Source organism: Macaca thibetana, chromosome 3, assembly GCF_024542745.1.
Source record: "Macaca thibetana thibetana isolate TM-01 chromosome 3, ASM2454274v1, whole genome shotgun sequence".
Classification (NCBI taxonomy): Eukaryota; Metazoa; Chordata; class Mammalia; order Primates; family Cercopithecidae; genus Macaca; species Macaca thibetana.
In genome coordinates this window covers 159816424-159832895 of record NC_065580.1, presented here as the reverse complement: position 1 = coordinate 159832895, position 16472 = coordinate 159816424, and the positions used below count along the sequence as shown (strand labels likewise).

Here is a 16472-nt window from a genome sequence, read left to right as displayed (position 1 = left end):
TTCTATAAGCTGTGTTACAGCAGTTTGGACACTTCTAGCTTCATTAGACCAGACAGGATAGGTCTCAAATGAGGGAACAGCAGCAGAACAGGAGTCCCTCCTTCATGGCTTTGCTTTCCGTGGTTTCAGTTATCTGCAGTCAACCGCAGTTAGAAAATACTCAATGGAAAATTCCAGAAATACGTACTTTGTAAGTTTTAAATTGCGCACTGTTTTGAGTAGCATGATGAAATCTGGATTCTCACATGGTGACACCAGGGACGTGCCTCCTCCCTTTGTCCAGTGTTTTCATGCTGTTGCTACTCCCTGCCCGTGAGCGACTTAGAAGCTGATTTGGTGACCAGATGAACTTCTCGCGTTACCCCAGTGCCTGTGTCCAAGTCACCCCTATTTTACTTCATAATGGCCCCAAAGCATGGGAGTAATGATGCTGGTCATTCAGATATGCCATAGAGAAGCAATATAGTGCTTCCTTTAAGTGAAAAGCTGAAAGTTCTCAAACTAATAAGGAAAGAGAAAAGATCGTATCCTAAGGTTGCTAAGATCTACGGTCAGAACAAATCTACCCGTGAAATTGTGAAGAAGGAAAAAGAAATGCATGCATAGTATACATAGGGTTCAGTACTCTTTGCGACCTCAAGCATTCACTGGGGGTCTCAGAATGTATCCCTGAGGATTACAGGGAGCTACTGTGCTTTTTGAAGATGAGCTTGCCACTAATGTGGGGGAGTGTTGGGGAGGGGCTTGAGTGATTTCCAGTTGTTCGATTATCAGCTTATTGCCATCATCCTGTCCTGGATGGGGCGTGGCAGTGGGGGTGGAGGGAAGAGAACAGATGTGAGAGGTGATTAGGGGTACATTTACAGGCGCCATGCTGCTCAGGAGACTAGGCCCCATGTGTCCATGTGGAAGTCGAGGGTGAGTCTTGGGCTTCCATCCTGGAGTACTAGGGGAAGAGCAGGACTAGGGAGGCTGCCTGAGGCTGGTTTCCAACACATTGACTTTGAGTTGTCTTGGAATCACCCAAGTGGATTTGCAGATTTGGATCTCAGGAAAATATTCTAGACTGCACACTTTTAAAAAGATTCGGCCTCAGGCAGCTGCATGGGGAGGAGCGTCAGCACTGCAGGCGTGGACGAAGGCCTGAGAGCTGCCAAAAGAGAGGGCAGGGAAGAGGAGGCAGCCCGCTGGGATGGAGACAGCTCTGGGGAGTGTGGTGGCCGTGATGTTGCATCTGTCAGCTACAGGGTTTAGCTCGGAAGGGGAGAAGTGTAACCAGGTAGAGGCTGAAGGAGGGCCAGTAGGCAGGCGAAATGGTCTCATCTTACAGAGAAAACAGTGACTTACAGAGATAATTATTTAGAAGTCTGAACCCTCCTACTCTTGTTCTAATAACTAACAAGTTATTATCAAGAATTCTTTTAAAACGAAAATATTTAATTCATGGTATCAGGTTTCCTGTGCACGGAGCCTCTGGGCTGCATTATTGTATTTATTCATCGACCTTTGCCCTTGGGCGTTTCGTCCTCTTAATTCAAGGGAAGCCCTAAGTAATCCTGGTGTGGTGTGTTCCTCACAGGTTCATCCCGAGTTACTCCCTGAGTCTTCAGGCCACGATGACCAAGGGCTTGTGACTTCTGCAAGCGACATGACTGGAAACCACGCAGCACTTCACAGGGATCCCAGTGTGTTCTCTGACGGCGATTCCCCAGGGGAGGCTCCTTCTGCGCTGTTGCCAGGGCCACCCCCTGGTCAGCCTGAAGCCGCTCAGCTGCCAGGGCCAAAAAGGGCAGCTCTGCCAGAACGAAGCCCTGTGGCTGATCGGAAGCAGCCTGTTCTTCCAGGACGTGCTGCGCGTTCAAGTCAGTCTCCAAAAAAGCCGTTCAATAGTATTATTGAGCACCTGTCAGTGGTATTCCCGTGTTACAACAGGTATGAACAGAAAATGTCTGTGGCTGTGTTCAGTACTTTATCGAACTGAGGTTTCCTGATCAGATACAATCAATTAGGTGTTAACATGAAAAGGGTTGCATAATTGTTTTGCTCAGGTGCTACATTTCTTTCTTTTTGTAAATATAGAGATAAGTATTTTCAAATAAATTGGTGGTTTTTTTTTTTTCTTTTTGAGACACAGTCTCACTCTGTCGCCTAGGCTGGAGTGCTATGGCATGATCTCGGCTCCCTGCAACCTCTCCCTCACGGGTTCAAGTGATTCTCCTGCCTCAGCCTCCTGAGAAGCTGGGATTATAGGCATGCATCACTAAGCCTGACTAATTTTTATATTTTTAGTACAGGTGGGGTTTTACCATGTTGGCCAGGCTGGTCTCAAACTCCTGACCTCAAGTGATTCACCCGCCTTGGCCTCCCAAAGTGCTGGAGTTACAGGCATGAGACACCACACCCAACCTCAAATAAATTTTTTAATGTGCATATGTAAATTGAAAACATTGACCACTGGGTAATTAACACTCATCAGAACCCATGACAATTTGCTAAGATTTTGATGAGACCAATAGCATTGTCTAAAACTAGTGTTATAGAATCAATAAATGAACTGCAAAACAATAATTTTGCATCATTTGGGGGGACAAAATTACATTTAGCAAAGAAGGCAGTAGCAACTTTTACCCTGTTAGATAAGACCTCTGATTTGTTAGAGTGTGAGGTTGAAGACTGGACGGAATTCCATAGTGAATGGGGCATGTGGACATGTTAACAAGGGGTCCTTGTGAATGTGGGAAAAAGCTGCCCTTAACTGAGTGAACAAGAGCTGTAAATAGGGTTGGGATGATGGCAGGCTCTTCAGTAGCATTTCTGCCTCCACCTCTAGTTTCTGCTGTTCAGGTTGGTGCGAGGGGGGCAGAGTTGCCTCTTGTCTCAGCTGTGAGAGATGATGACATAGAGGCAGTGTCTCTGAAGTGCAGCTCGGAACAAAGGACTCTGCGCTCAGGAATGACCTTTGGCATCTGCCCTATTATTTCAGTTTCTGAGACAGTGTTAATTAGAAGCTTCAGAACTGAAATTTGTAAACAGTGGAGCAGTTAAAATATGATTAGCCAGCAGGCGAGGTGGCTCACGCCAGGCCGAGGCAGATGGATCACCTGAGGTCGGGACTTCGGGACCAGCCTGGCCAACATGGTGAAACCCCATCTTTTCTTAAAAAAAAAAAATACAAAACTCGCTTGAACCCAAGAGACGGAGGTTGCGGTGAGCAGGGATTGTGCCACTGCACTCTAGCCTGGGTGACAGAGTGAGACTGTGTCTCAAAACAAAAAAAATAGCTCTGCTTTTTAGATACAGTTATGGTGGTTATTAGTGGTCTTCAAATTAATTTTGTGTGCATTTGTCTTTGTGTCTTTGGGTCGGGCTGTTGGATTAATATTGGCGTGTAATATTGCTTAGCAGTAGGGAACTTTCTGTTGTCACTTAACATTCACTCTCCCTTTCAGCACCGAGCTTGCTGGTTTTATTAAAAAAGTGCGAAGCAAAAACAAGAACTCACTCTCAGGATTGAGTATTGATGAAATTGTCCAAAGAGTGACAGAACACATTCTAGACGGACAGAAAAAGGTATTTTATCCAGATGTTCCACTTCATCCTTATTTATTTATAAAATATGAGAAATGTTAAAAAAAAAAAAAAAAAAAAAAAAAAAAAGCTTCAAACCAAAACCTAGAGAGCAATGTACTAAAGACAGAAGATGGTCAAGTTGTTGGATAACTGAACTTTGCTTCCCTCTTGTCCCCCCGCCCCGCCCCACACCCCTGTTATCTTCGCAGCCAAACCCAGGAAAGGACAAGAGGACTTATGAGCCCAGCTCTGCCGCCCCCGTGGCCAGGTCCTCCCAGGGCCCCCCCTCGGCGGTTGTTGCACCATCACCCAAAACCAAGGGGCAGAAGGCAGAAGATGTTCCTGTGAGGGCTGTATGTATAAATGTATAGTTTTGTTTTTTAATGAAAAACAAGCAGCAAACAATTTTTAATCCATGATTTAGCCCCATTCATTTCTAGACCTAATTAATTTGATCCTAACATTAGAAACTGAATTTGAGTGTACTTGAATGTGTCCAGTTAGAGCAGTCAGTGAATGGCCGAGGTCATGGTCTCTGCTCTGACTGACACCTTGGGTGCCCAGCATGGAGAGAAGCTGCTGCACATGAGTGACAAGGGTTCTGACCACTGTGGGGGATCTGGGTTCTCTCTCTCTTGCTCTTGTTTTGCTGCAGATGGTCAAATACATGAACTTTGTACATCCAGTGTGGTATTTTGAACAGTTGGGGAAATAATTTTTGAATAATTTTCTTATGTGTAACCATGGCTTTGGAATTGCACAGATCGGTTCCATCACTTATTAGCAATGAGCCCACATCCCGCTGCTTGCCCAGGCTGTGGCCTGGATCAAATGCTGCTGTAGGATGACTGGGTCAGCTGTGTGCTCCAGAGAGCCTACTTGCTGTCCTTGGCCTCTTCCTCTAGTGCCTGAGAAGGGACACTGGAATGGGCTACACTTGCCTGCAATTCTGTGTAGTGATTTAAGTTGTTTATTTTCCTTTTACACAGTAAGAATGTTTACATTTACATAGAACATTTCATAAAATACTATAATGTCTATGATCTGAATTGATAAGGCAATATAATTATTTTAACTTATAATAAGGAAATTGAGGCACAGAGCGCTCACATAGCTTGCTAGCGTTCACTTGACTGCTTGAAGACTGGAGGTAGCTCAGAGTGGGCCTTTCAACTTGTGTGTGCCCTGTGTAATTCTCTCATCCTCACCGCTGGGACTGGCTGACGTTGGAACCATGCAGTAGGGACCTCAGGGGTGGCTGCAAGAGGGCCTCTCACCTGTGTGGCTCGGGGCCGGGGGCTCTAGATGGAATTCTGGTGTCAAGCAGACACCAGAATTTTTCTTTTTGTCCATTTCTGGTGTCAGAGTATAACCAACATCCACAGGAGGAGAGTTACAGGCCCCATACTCTTCTCAGCAGGGAGCCAGCAGTAGGAGATTGCACAGAGAGTACTGGTTTGCTAACTTGAGTTGGCATTGAGTCTTTTGTAAACTTAGGTTTTTATTCCTCCCATACGTTTTCACTTTCCACTACCCTTTGGAAACTTTCCACACCGCATACACTCAGCTCCAGAGGGTCTCGGCCCCACCCACACCCAAGTGAGGGAGCTTCTGAGCATGTAGGGCATTCCTGCAAGACCTGGCTAGAGTCCCTCCTCTCCCGGGGATTTCCCTGATGGGTCACGTGCACTGTGGTTCTTCACCCAGGCAGAATTCCCAGTCACACGTGTGGGTGTGCATGCACACAAGTCAATGTGTTGTGTGGCCACACCCACCCCAAGGTAGACCGTGATCTCCTGGAGAAGAGTTCCCTTTTTGCTTCATGATGGATGTTTGTAGTAATGAAGATACAAAAGCTGACTTACTGAAACTTCACCAAAGTGTATGAGAAAGAAAAAATGTATTCAAGCTGGGACCTAATTTGATAACCATAGTTTGCTAAAAGTATTAATTTTTAAATTACAAAGTATTACATACAATAGAAAATAACAAATAAAAAAGGCATTTAAAAACCTACCCTGTAATCAGTATTACCACTTTGATATATATTTTTCTAAACTCTTGAACATTTATATGTGAATTAGTCAAAACTGAATATGCTAGTCATACTTTGTTCTCTGAGGGGCTGGATTTTTTGGTTGTTTTCCATTTTTTTAAATTGTGGTTGTCCTTTTTTTCTTTTACTTAGAAGTATACTGTGCCCATCTTTTCTAGGAAACAGAAAACTGTCAAGTTAAATGTATGTTTTTTTCAAACTAAACCTGGCTCCGAGCTTTGCACTGGGCATTGGAGAGGCCTTCACTGGCTCTTCCCCGGTCTGGCACTTCCTCTTCTTCCCTGACCCTCGAGTCATGGGCAGCAGTGGAGGGGCATGAATCCTCCTCCTGCAGCATCTGTCCCATCTCCTCCTGGGCCAAGTCATGCCTTGGGAGAGACAGCAAAACCCTGGACAGCAGTTCAAGGTCTTTTCAGTCCTCGGGTGGTGCGCCCAGTACTACTCCCTGAACTTGATCCCACTGCCAGGGCTGCCCACATTCGCCCGCTCCCTCAGCCGGGGTTTTTAGAGCATGAGTTTGGGCTAGGTTTTCCACCACCTGCTAAGGACCCAGATGGGACTCATTTTGTGCCTTCAAGGTGCTCAGAGTTAAGAGGCAGTGAGTTAGAATAGAAGTTAATGATGCAGTATAGGGTAAGTGCTGTGAGAACTGTGCTTGGAGTCCCAGGCGACACTCCGGTCTGCTCTCACATCGAAAGCACTGTCTGTGCTCACCAGACTGTGAGCTGCTGAGGCCGGAGCCCTCCATTCATCTCTGCGTCCAGCACCCCACACCGTCCCTGCCCATGGATGTTTGCCGGATGAGCCATCCGTTTGTTTTGTTTTGATTTGCACAAGTAATCCATGCTCATAGAAACTAGAAAATTGTAAAGAAAAAGATTAAATCTCCCTTACCCTGAGGCAACCACTGTTAACTCTGTCTAGGCATGTATGTATACACGCAGCCTCTTTATTAAAAAGTGAGTTATATATGATAACATGCTGTCTTGCTAGCTGCTTTCATTCAGCAGGCTTTTGGGGCCAGCTTTCTATGTCAGGGATTATGGGCTTCCGTCATGATTTCCCTTTTGGCTACACAATAGCCCATTGTGTGGATGTGTTGGAATTTACCACCCTCAACTGTTAGACGATTAGATGAATGATTAATTCACACCATGCCATGTGATTATCCCGTACTGTACTTTAAGTATGGTAATCTTCACCTGGGAATCTTTTAGCCACATAAAACAGTTTTTTCTCTGAGGCAATTAGAGCTTTAAAAGTATACTTTTCTTTTTGTATTTTTATATTTTTTCTTAAGAAATGCTACTAAAAAATAAGTTGTTTCCTCAGACTGTTTAGCTGTAATTGTGAGTAATTTGCCACCCTTTGTGGCAGAAGATGTTTGAAGGAAGAACTCTTGTCATAAAAACAGCTGTCGTTATTCTTTATTATTCAGGTGTGTTTGTTTCCACAGGCACCGGGTGCAAGTTCCTGTGAAATATGCCACGAGGTGTTCAAATCAAAAAACGTGTGTGTGCTCAAATGTGGGCACAAGTATCACAAAGGGGTAAGAGCTCTTTTTGGCCATCCTTACAGCATGCATTGGGACCATCAAGTATTTTCAAAATAAGAAAGGAATTGTTTTCTAGTCATCAGTGTTTATTGTGCTGTCAAACCGTTTTCTTTGCAAACCTCCCATGTCATTGTTCAGTGCCTCCCTGTCCACACACTAGCGCTGCCGGAGGGGCAGCTCCGCAGACTGTCCTTCCCATCCCGTGTGGGGAGAGGGGAATGGCAGCTTCAGCCATTTGTTGTTGCTGAGATTCAAAGCAGTATTGGTTCCTTGAAAGGTGATTTCTTACACACCTGACTAAATGGAGAAACAGTGAAACCATTTTTTTGACTCAGTGTAGTATATAAAGTCAATTTAACATTTTAGAGGAGAAAAACTAAACCTAGCTGTGTCCCTTCTGCCTGACCTGGGGACAGTCCTGCTTGTACCATTCTGGGATCTGTGTGTGAACTATCATGGTGTTCTAGGTACCGTGAGCATTTGTGTGCACCCCTGCTGCTGGGTTAGAACAGATCAGGTCTCTGCCATGGGGATTTACTAATCCCTTGGAATGGGATCAATACAGCATTCTCACTGAAAGGAGTTGAGACCACTTGCTGAGTCTCTTTGGTGTGGTGTGCCTCCTTTGGGTACAGGGTCTTATGTCTGGGCCGGCTGGCTGTCCACAGCCTCTGCAGTGTGGGCAGCAGCAGCAGGAGTATGGCATGCGGGCTGGAGGGCTGTTCCAGAGCCAAGGGCCAAGGCCAGGCCAAGGGATGGGCTAAGAATGAGTGATTGGGTCATAGGGCCGAGAATGCCAGGCTCTGGAATTTGGCGCAGCTGAAGTGGAAGAGCCGAGACTGGAACCGGGGCTTAGGGCAAGGCCACCCTCTGAGGCCAGGTTGGAGGCCCAGCACTCAGGATCTGACCCTGAGGTGGGATGGTTTGCAGCTGGGGCTTCGTCCACACTCTGGCCGGAGCGGGCATTGGTGTCCCTGAATATTGGGCAGCTCCAGGCCCAAGAGACCAAGGGCAAGTGAGCTACGCCTGCCAAGGAGCCCAGCAGCACAGGGGAGCTAGGCTTCCTCGTGGTCCTGAAGGCATCTTCTGATTTTGTTTTCTCCTTTTCAGTGCTTTAAGCAGTGGCTTAAAGGGCAGAGCACTTGCCCGGCCTGCCAGGGTCGTGATCTCCTGTCACAAGAGTAGCCTGCACTTCTGGAAGAGGCTGGCCCGGTGAGAATCAGGAGCCGCCTTCCTGCTCCTCTAGGTAGTCACACTTCACTAAAGCGTCATCCACCAGTACTGGTGTTGAATCAGAAGAATGACAATTTCCTGCCACCACTGGTGTAAAAAACAAACATTTGAAGACCCTTGTGCATTGTGTGTCACAAAGCTAAATACATGGAAATCATTAATATCGTTGAGATTAAGTAATTTCCCCACTCTGAGTGAATACTTTGATGATGGCCAAGCAGTGGCTAATAAAATGACGGCTACCACACTCGTGGGTCGCTGGGGCTGCGCAGGGCTCTTTGAGGTGGGTGGCTTCTTTTGGAAAGTACTGTGAGCGCCTCGAAGCAGTATTCTAGTGATAAGAATTCCTAACATGTCCAAGCACCCCACGTTTGTTCCCCTTTTGTTTTTGAAAAACCTTTTCTAGTAGCTCCGCAAGAGAGATGATACTTTTTAAATTTTTTACAAGAGCCTGTATTCCTGAAAATATGCCTATATTTTTCTTCAAAGATTCTGCATTTTAAGAATGGGCATAAGCAAACTACATTTTAATAATTTATAGTTAATGTTAAAATATTGGCTGATTTAGACCAAAAGATTCAAATCTCCTCTTTGTGAAATCCCATCTGCTTTTGATTTTTTTATTATTTTATGTTCCTCCGATAGATTGTTTTAAGTGTTTACTTTTCATCTTTTATAGATGTAATCTGATTTTCAAAAATCATTAACACTTTTTGATTAGTATCGACTAAGACTTTTTCCCCCTGGAATGGAGGCTGTGTGTCCATCACCCCAGCCCCCGGTTGGAGCCTGCTCTTTGAACTCTGCTGCCCTCCTCAGCAGCTTCTGTCCTCTTTCATGAGTCAGCCAGCAAGTGCTTGGGATCCACATCCAGCCGTGCTGAGCACACAACAGGCTGTGTGTGGAAACGGCCACCACCCTTCTCCTTCCCCACCCCACCCCAAAAAGAGAAGCTGTGTCTTTAGACAGCCCTGAGGTGTCTGTGTCACAGTCGCTCTGTGTTTGACATTTGTGTAAAGTATGCATGCAGTCTTCTACTGTGGCCTAAAACAAAACTGTAACTGCATTAGAAACCATGAAAAATTAGATACTGTTTTGTGAGTTTTATACAGTGGTAAATATAGAACCATGAATTCTGGACACATTCCATTTCTATCCAACATGAAGGATCAAAAAATGTTTTTCAATGTGTTCTTTGTTCCACTGGATACTTGGAGTCATGAGTTTGTGAGCTGATTTGGTCACCTTCCTCTGCCTTTATTCACCATGAGTTCTGATGTCTTAGTGACTTAGTTCGTAGAAGCTCACGCCCTAGTTTGAAACATTCTCCATGGTGGCCCCCAAAACATTGTCCGCATATTCGTAAGAATTGAGCGCTATGGGTGTTAACATGCATAAGGATCAGTGTGCAGCAGCAAGTACAAAAGGAGAAGAGGAACATCGTCCAATGAGTGTGTTTTGTATATAACTTCAGATACTTGTGAACATGCCTTATATTTGTCCAACAACTGTCAGAATAAAGAACATTCTAAAACGAGAAGTTCACTGTCATTCTTGTCCATTCTTTCTTAGATAATTTAAAAAATGCATTCTCCTGGAAAACTCAGGACATGTATGTAATGCTAACATTTTAAGAGTGCTTTCATCAGGAAAGAACAGCCACACCACGCTGTGTCTGAGGAGTCTGACCAGGGATCTCAGGGCGTTTTAGGGCCTGGGCCAGAACTTTCCTTTGTGCCTGCATAAGATCGACTGCTTCAATGTGTGAATGGCATTCACACAGAGACGATAGAGTTTACTTCTTACGGCCACATTAAGGGAGTTTTCATGTGAATACATACAAAGATGTTGAAGATAAACTGTATTCCTTGGTTTTTTTTTTTTTTTTTTTTTTTTTTGAGGCATTTGTGGATTTATGGGCCGCTGAGGCTGTCGATGGGGTTTCCTCTTTAGGGGGGCTTCTGGGTGTGCTGAGCACTCGAGTTTGAAGACAGCACATTTTCACAATCTGTCTTCTGTTTATTCAAGTGTATTCAAAGTATTATCAGTACAAATTTTTAGTCTGATGGCATTTAATTTAAAGCAGTGACTATTCCTTAAGAATTTAGATTAGTTTTCCCTGCTGAACTGCTTAATCTATGTTATGAGTAATGGATAACCCGATATAAAATTGAAGTGGTGCCCCAGCAATGCAAAATGTCACTACGGTTTTAAGACTACGGAAGTGGCCCCACTTATTAGTGATTTTGATTTCCAGAGTTTGTTACCCACGGTCAGCCGTGGTCTGAAAATAGGCGAGTACAGTGCAGTACAATAAGATATTTTAAGGGAGAGAGACCGCACTCACATAATCTTTATTACAGTGTAGTTGTTCTATTTTATTACTAGTTCTAGTTGTTCATCTCTTACTATGCCTAATTTATAAATTAAACTTCATCATACGTACATATGTATAGGAAAAAACATTGCATATGTAGGGTTTGGAATTATCTGTGGTTTCAGGCATCCACTGGAGGTCTTGGAACGTATCTGCCATGGATAAAGGGTGGGTGGGTGGTGTGTGTGTGTGTGTGTGTGTGTGTGTGCGCGCGCGCGCACGCACGCAGTGGCAGCAGGTGGTTAAAGTGATCAACACACTGCAGACTGAAGCAATAAAACTATTTTAGAGTAGTTTTTGTAGATGACTGGAGAAGGGGATTAAAGGAAACAGTGGGAGACACAATAGCAAAGATGGAAGTTCCTTCTGTCCGCCTGAGGTACTTACTCGGGAGGCTGAAAAGCAGAGGCCATAAAGTGATAGGATGCTTGGTCAGAATGAGGACCAAAAACCATCTGTAGTATGACCTCATGAAAGAAATGGGAAATATGTTTAGGTATTTGAAACACTTGTGCAACACACTTAATTGAAAATAATTGTAAAAATGGTCATCCATCATGTCTAGTTCCTTTTTATTTTTTTCACACTGGTGTGACTGGCTGAGAGGAGAGGTCCGCATTTGGTCACCATATACCTTATGTGCTTTGCTGGGAAGAATGGGCAAGGCCTGCCATAGGCACCACTGAAAACTGGTTCATTCATTCAGCAAGTGTGCATTGAGTACCTACCACGCATGCGCCGGGCGCCAGGCTAGATGTTTTGATACAATAGTGAAGGAGACAAGGACCCCATGAAACATGTCTTTCAGTTGAGTAGACACCAACAAACAAATACATAACGTAGCTTGAGGCAATGAGAAGGGCTCAGAAGGAAAAGCTGGGAAGGTATACAGATGAGTAAATTCCTGGTGAAGTGCTTGGCACAGTGCCTGCACACAAACTCGTGATAACCGGAGCTGATAACTAACACTAAGATTAAGGGCCTGGAAATTGCATGGGAAAGAGTAAGGATGGTACAGTAGGAAAGCCTCCGTTAGGTGAGGAACTCCACTTCCTCCACTTCCTCAGTGTGGCCTACACTGGAACACGATCCAGTGGTGAAAAGAGCAAGAAGAAATCAAATCACCTCGAAGTGATTTTGGAAAATAACAGCTTTGTTCCTGAGATCTCCCTGAATTGACTTCAGGAGTATCGTGATTCTACAGCAATGGATCATTTCACCTTTTGGCTTTCCCAGGTTACCTGACTGAGCAGTTTTGAGTCAACCTTTCCTATCCAGTTTGGGTTCAGGATCAGAGCCCTGTGGTGGGCTCACTGGGAGGTTGCCCTGGAGTATTGGTGTGGCCGGGCAAGGCTCATTGTAGTGGAGGTGTGTAGTCCAGACTCCCTGGCTTAGGGTGAGAACTGTTCCCACTTATTCCATCATCGCCTCCACATTTTTTTTTTTGAGACAGAGTCTCACTCTGTCACCCAGGCTGGAGTGCAGTGGCACGATCTCCACTCACTGCAACCTCCACCTCCTGGGTTCAAGCAATTCTCCTGCCTCAGCCTCCCGAGTAGCTGGGATTACAAGTGCATGCCACCACAGCTGGCTTTTTATATTTTTAGTAGAAACAGAGTTTTATCATGTTGGCCAGGCTGGTCTTGAACTCCTGACCTCAGGTGATCCACCTGCCTCAGCCTCCCAAAGTGCAGGGATTTATAGGCATGAGGCACTGCGCCCAGCCCATCGCCTCCACTTTATACTGTCTCTTCCTATTCTCCCTTTAAAGGTGAAAAAAGATAAACATTACTTAGCAAGAATACAGAAATTAAACAATTTAAACTAGAAAATCCTAATGAGTCATCGGTCAATCAAGTCAGATTGGTAAACCATCAAGGCAAAAAAAGACTTTTAGCTACTTAAGAATAATAATTTGGGGGCCAGGGCCTGGTGGCTCATGTCTGTAATCCCAGCACTTTGGGATGCTGAGGTGGGCAGATTGCTTGAGCTCAGGAGTTCGAGACAAGCCTGGGCAACATAGTGAAACCCCGTCTGCAAAAAATACAAAAATTAACCCGGCATGGTGGCACATGTCTGTGGTCCCAGCTACTTGGGAGGCTGAAGTGGGAGGATCACTTGAGCCTGAGAGGCGGAAGTTGCAGTGAGCTGAGACTGCACCACGGCACTCCAGCCTGGGTGACAGAGTGACCCTGTCTCAAAAAACCAAGAATAATTTGGGATTTCCATATGAAAATAAATGAAGCTTGACCTCTCACAGCATATACAAATGTCAATTTCCAATGGATCACAGTCCTCAATATGGAAAGCAAAATAATGCAGCTTCTACAAGAAAACAGACAATCTTCCTGCCCCTGGAATAGGCAAAGATTTTAAGGAAGCACTAGCTCCAAGAATGAAAAGTTGATAAACTGGATTTTGTTGCACTAAGAACTCTTAAGTTTCCATTGAGAGAGTGAAAAGGCAAGCCATGAAGTGGAAGACGTTGGTAATCCACACCTCCAACAAGACTCCTCCAGAATGTACAAACAACTACAAATTCAACAAGAAAAAGATAACAATATATTAGAAATAGGCAAGAGATTTGAATAGGCACTTCACAAGTATCCAGATGGTTTGTAGGCATTTGGATAGCCACATTTGTTCAAAATCCATCACCAAGGAAATATAGATTAAAACATTGCTGGCAGGGTGATAGGGTTTAGGTTCGTGTCCCTACCCAAATCTCATGTCGAATCGGAGGAAGGGCCTGGTGGGAGGTGACTGGATCATGGGGACAGATTTCTCCCTTGCTGATCTCATGACAGCGAGTCCTCATGAGATCTGATAGTTCAGAAGTGTGTGGCATTCCCCCTTGGCGCTCTCTCCTGCCCCCATGTAAGTCATGCTTGCTTCCCCTTCACCTTTCTCCATGATTGTACATTTTCTGAGTCTCCCAGCCATGCTTCCTGTTAAGCCTGTGGATCTGTGAGTCAATTAAACCTCTCTTCTACATAAATTACCTGGTCTCAGGTAGTTCTTTATAGTAGCATGAGAACGGACCAACACACGGTATTTTAAGTTGTCTTGAAGTGTCCTGGTTCTAGCAGGTAGGACCCTGTACTTAGCAGGGACCTGTTTTGCTGTTCTCCGGGGCATGGGTGAAGGTCTGGGGTGTGAGAGGCTGCAGTGAGCTGTAATCACACCACTGCACTCCAGCCTGGGGGACAGAGTGAGACCCTGTCTCAAAAAACAACAACAAAAAAATACACTCACATCAAAAACCAATGTACTCCTGATTACCTCAGCTTATTATGTTGGGGTTATTGAGGTCTATAGTATCTGTATGGTGGAAATACCGTATAATGCAACTCTTCCCAACTCTGTGTTTAGTGGGGTCACGCTGGTAGCTTGAAATCAACCACTCTTGGAGGACTTACACCACAGTCACTGGCAAATGCTGCTTTGCTTCCCTGAAGAAGCTGGTAAAGCCTGGAGTTCTGCTGGTCTGATGGTGCTGGAGATGTCCTTGATACCTTTCTCATTTCACATTTGAAATGGTGATTCAGGCACTGAGCAAACCCTGCTGGGATGATTTCTGCTGAGGGAGCTCCTTCCCACTGCTCTTTGGCAAGGGTCCTCACTTCCCCTGCCACCGCCTGGCCTTGCCCAGTTCTCTGCCGTCCTGGAAAGGAGACACTGCTCTCTGCAGCGTCTCTGCCCCAGAGACAGGCCGAGTCTGTCATTGCATCGGCCTCTTAGCGGTTCCTTGGGAGCCACTCCCAGCCTTGCCACAACAGGTCCTGTGCTACGAAACACCAAGGAAGGCCCCTTCCTGCTTCTGGCCAGGCCCTGCCTGGGAGGGTGCATGTGAATGCAAAGCAGGTCTGTTTCAGGAGTGCCCAAGAAGCCACCGGGAGGACACCTCCACGCCAGAGGTCACTCATCTTACCTCCCAGAGGAAGGACTGGGGCCGGTCCCTTGGCCTTGCCAGGAGAGCCTCCGCAACGAGCAGCTGGTATGTGTTACAGGGCTCCCGTGGCAGGCACTTCAAAGAGACAAGCTTGCTCTCTGTAACATGTGCCTTTGTGTCAAACAGACCTGTCATTGTTTTCAACAAATACCTTGGGACTCCAGTGCATAAATACCATTCTGGGTTTTCCCCCACCCTCCATTTTTCAGAAGTTATGTATAAAGGCATTCTGCCTAATTCCTTCAGTCTTCTATTTCAGTTTCTGTTTATTTGGTGTGATAGAAAGCTCTTAATTTAGATCTCCCCACCGCCAGTTCCAAGAAATCTGCCACCAGCTCCAAGCTTCATGTCCTGAAGTGCCACCTCATTCCCGTGGGGTGAGCCAGCGGCCTCTGAAAAGAGGAAGCCATTGAACAGATCACACTGTGCCTCCTGCCGCCGGCTGCCGCCCCAGCGCCAGCAGGACTCCGGCTTTGATTGGGGCCTCATTGGAGTCCACATCGCTTTTGCTTCCAGTTTCCAAACTGCCACCACCTCGAAACTGCCAGACCTTTGAAAGCTGAGGCACAGTGCCTTACCCCTTCCTTCAGAAGACTGTCCAGCTCCCCCCTCCGCCCTCCCCGACTGGGGACCTCTCCTAGGGGAGGGGTCTGGTGTCCTCAGCTGGCTCCTCTCTACCTTCGCTTCTACCCGGGGGCTTCAGTACATCTGGCTTTATCTCTGGGGTGAGCCATGCAGCCCTGGTCATCTGGATGGGCCACTGAACTCCATACATTCACCTGTTCACTAGCTCATCCATTCATTCATCCGGTCTCCCATGCACTGCACTGTTCTAGGGGGACAGAAGAGACAAGGGAAGGCCTCAGCACCGCAGGAGGGGAGACGGATGTCATCTACAGTCGCACAATACATGGGAGGTCACGGGTGATCCCGGGGAAAATGGAGCTGGGAAGGGGATGAGGGAGTCTGTTTGACTAAACTTGACCCAGGTTTAGACAGAAGCCAGGACAGCGTCATCTGAGTGCAGCCTGAGGGACGGGGGAGGAGGTAAGGGCAGGGGGCGTGGGCAGTCAGGCAGAGAAGCCAGAGGAGCAATGCCTGGCAGGGTGTTTCCAGAGCCCGAGGAGGCCAGAGCTGCTCTTTGATTGGGGGATTGTACAGAGGTGGAGATTCCCAGGGGGCGGATGGGGATGGGAGGGGGGTAGTGGCCCGAGCCTGGCAGCTCAGGGATTCATCCGGCAGGCAGTGCAGCTTGTTGATCAGCCTCATGAAATGCTAGTTCCGCATGTGGCCTTAGACTCTGGGGACTTGGTCTGGGGCCAGGTAGGGGGCATTTCCGCTGCGATGTCACCTGTGTTACTCTATCCATCAGGGCCTGACAGAGCCCCTGCTTCCTCCAACACCCCCACCCCCTTTCTCCCGTGGCTTCATATTGACCTAGTCAGGCCTGCCAGTGGGTCTACCCTGCAGGGCCATGGGAGCACCCATGGATCCCCAGTCCTGGCCCAAGCACCTGCCCTCACTGCTACCCGCCCCAGGCCATCAGCCTCATTCTCACTTGACCTCCTCACACCTGGTTTCACTGGAGCCTGAGCCAGCCCCGCAACCCCTTCCCAAGCTCCCATCTCCCCCTGCCACAGCCTTGCTCCCTGCAGCAGGGACCTCAAAAGTTAGTCTCTTGGAGCACTGGGATTAAATGAATGTGCCTTGCACATACTAGTTGCTCAGT

General features: G+C 46.5%; 1 protein-coding gene across 1 annotated transcript in view; it reads left to right on the top strand.

The window, feature by feature from the left end:
• TTC3 (tetratricopeptide repeat domain 3) overlaps positions 1-9954 on the top strand; it is a 111373-nt gene extending 101419 nt beyond the window's left edge. Inside the window, exons 41-45 of the mRNA XM_050784613.1 lie at positions 1580-1932; positions 3450-3570; positions 3780-3923; positions 7083-7175; positions 8292-9954. Coding sequence (XP_050640570.1) covers positions 1580-1932; positions 3450-3570; positions 3780-3923; positions 7083-7175; positions 8292-8366 — 786 coding nt within the window. The 3' untranslated portion in view covers positions 8367-9954. The remainder of the gene's footprint in view (positions 1-1579; positions 1933-3449; positions 3571-3779; positions 3924-7082; positions 7176-8291) is intronic.
• Positions 9955-16472: the final 6518 nt, after the last annotated feature.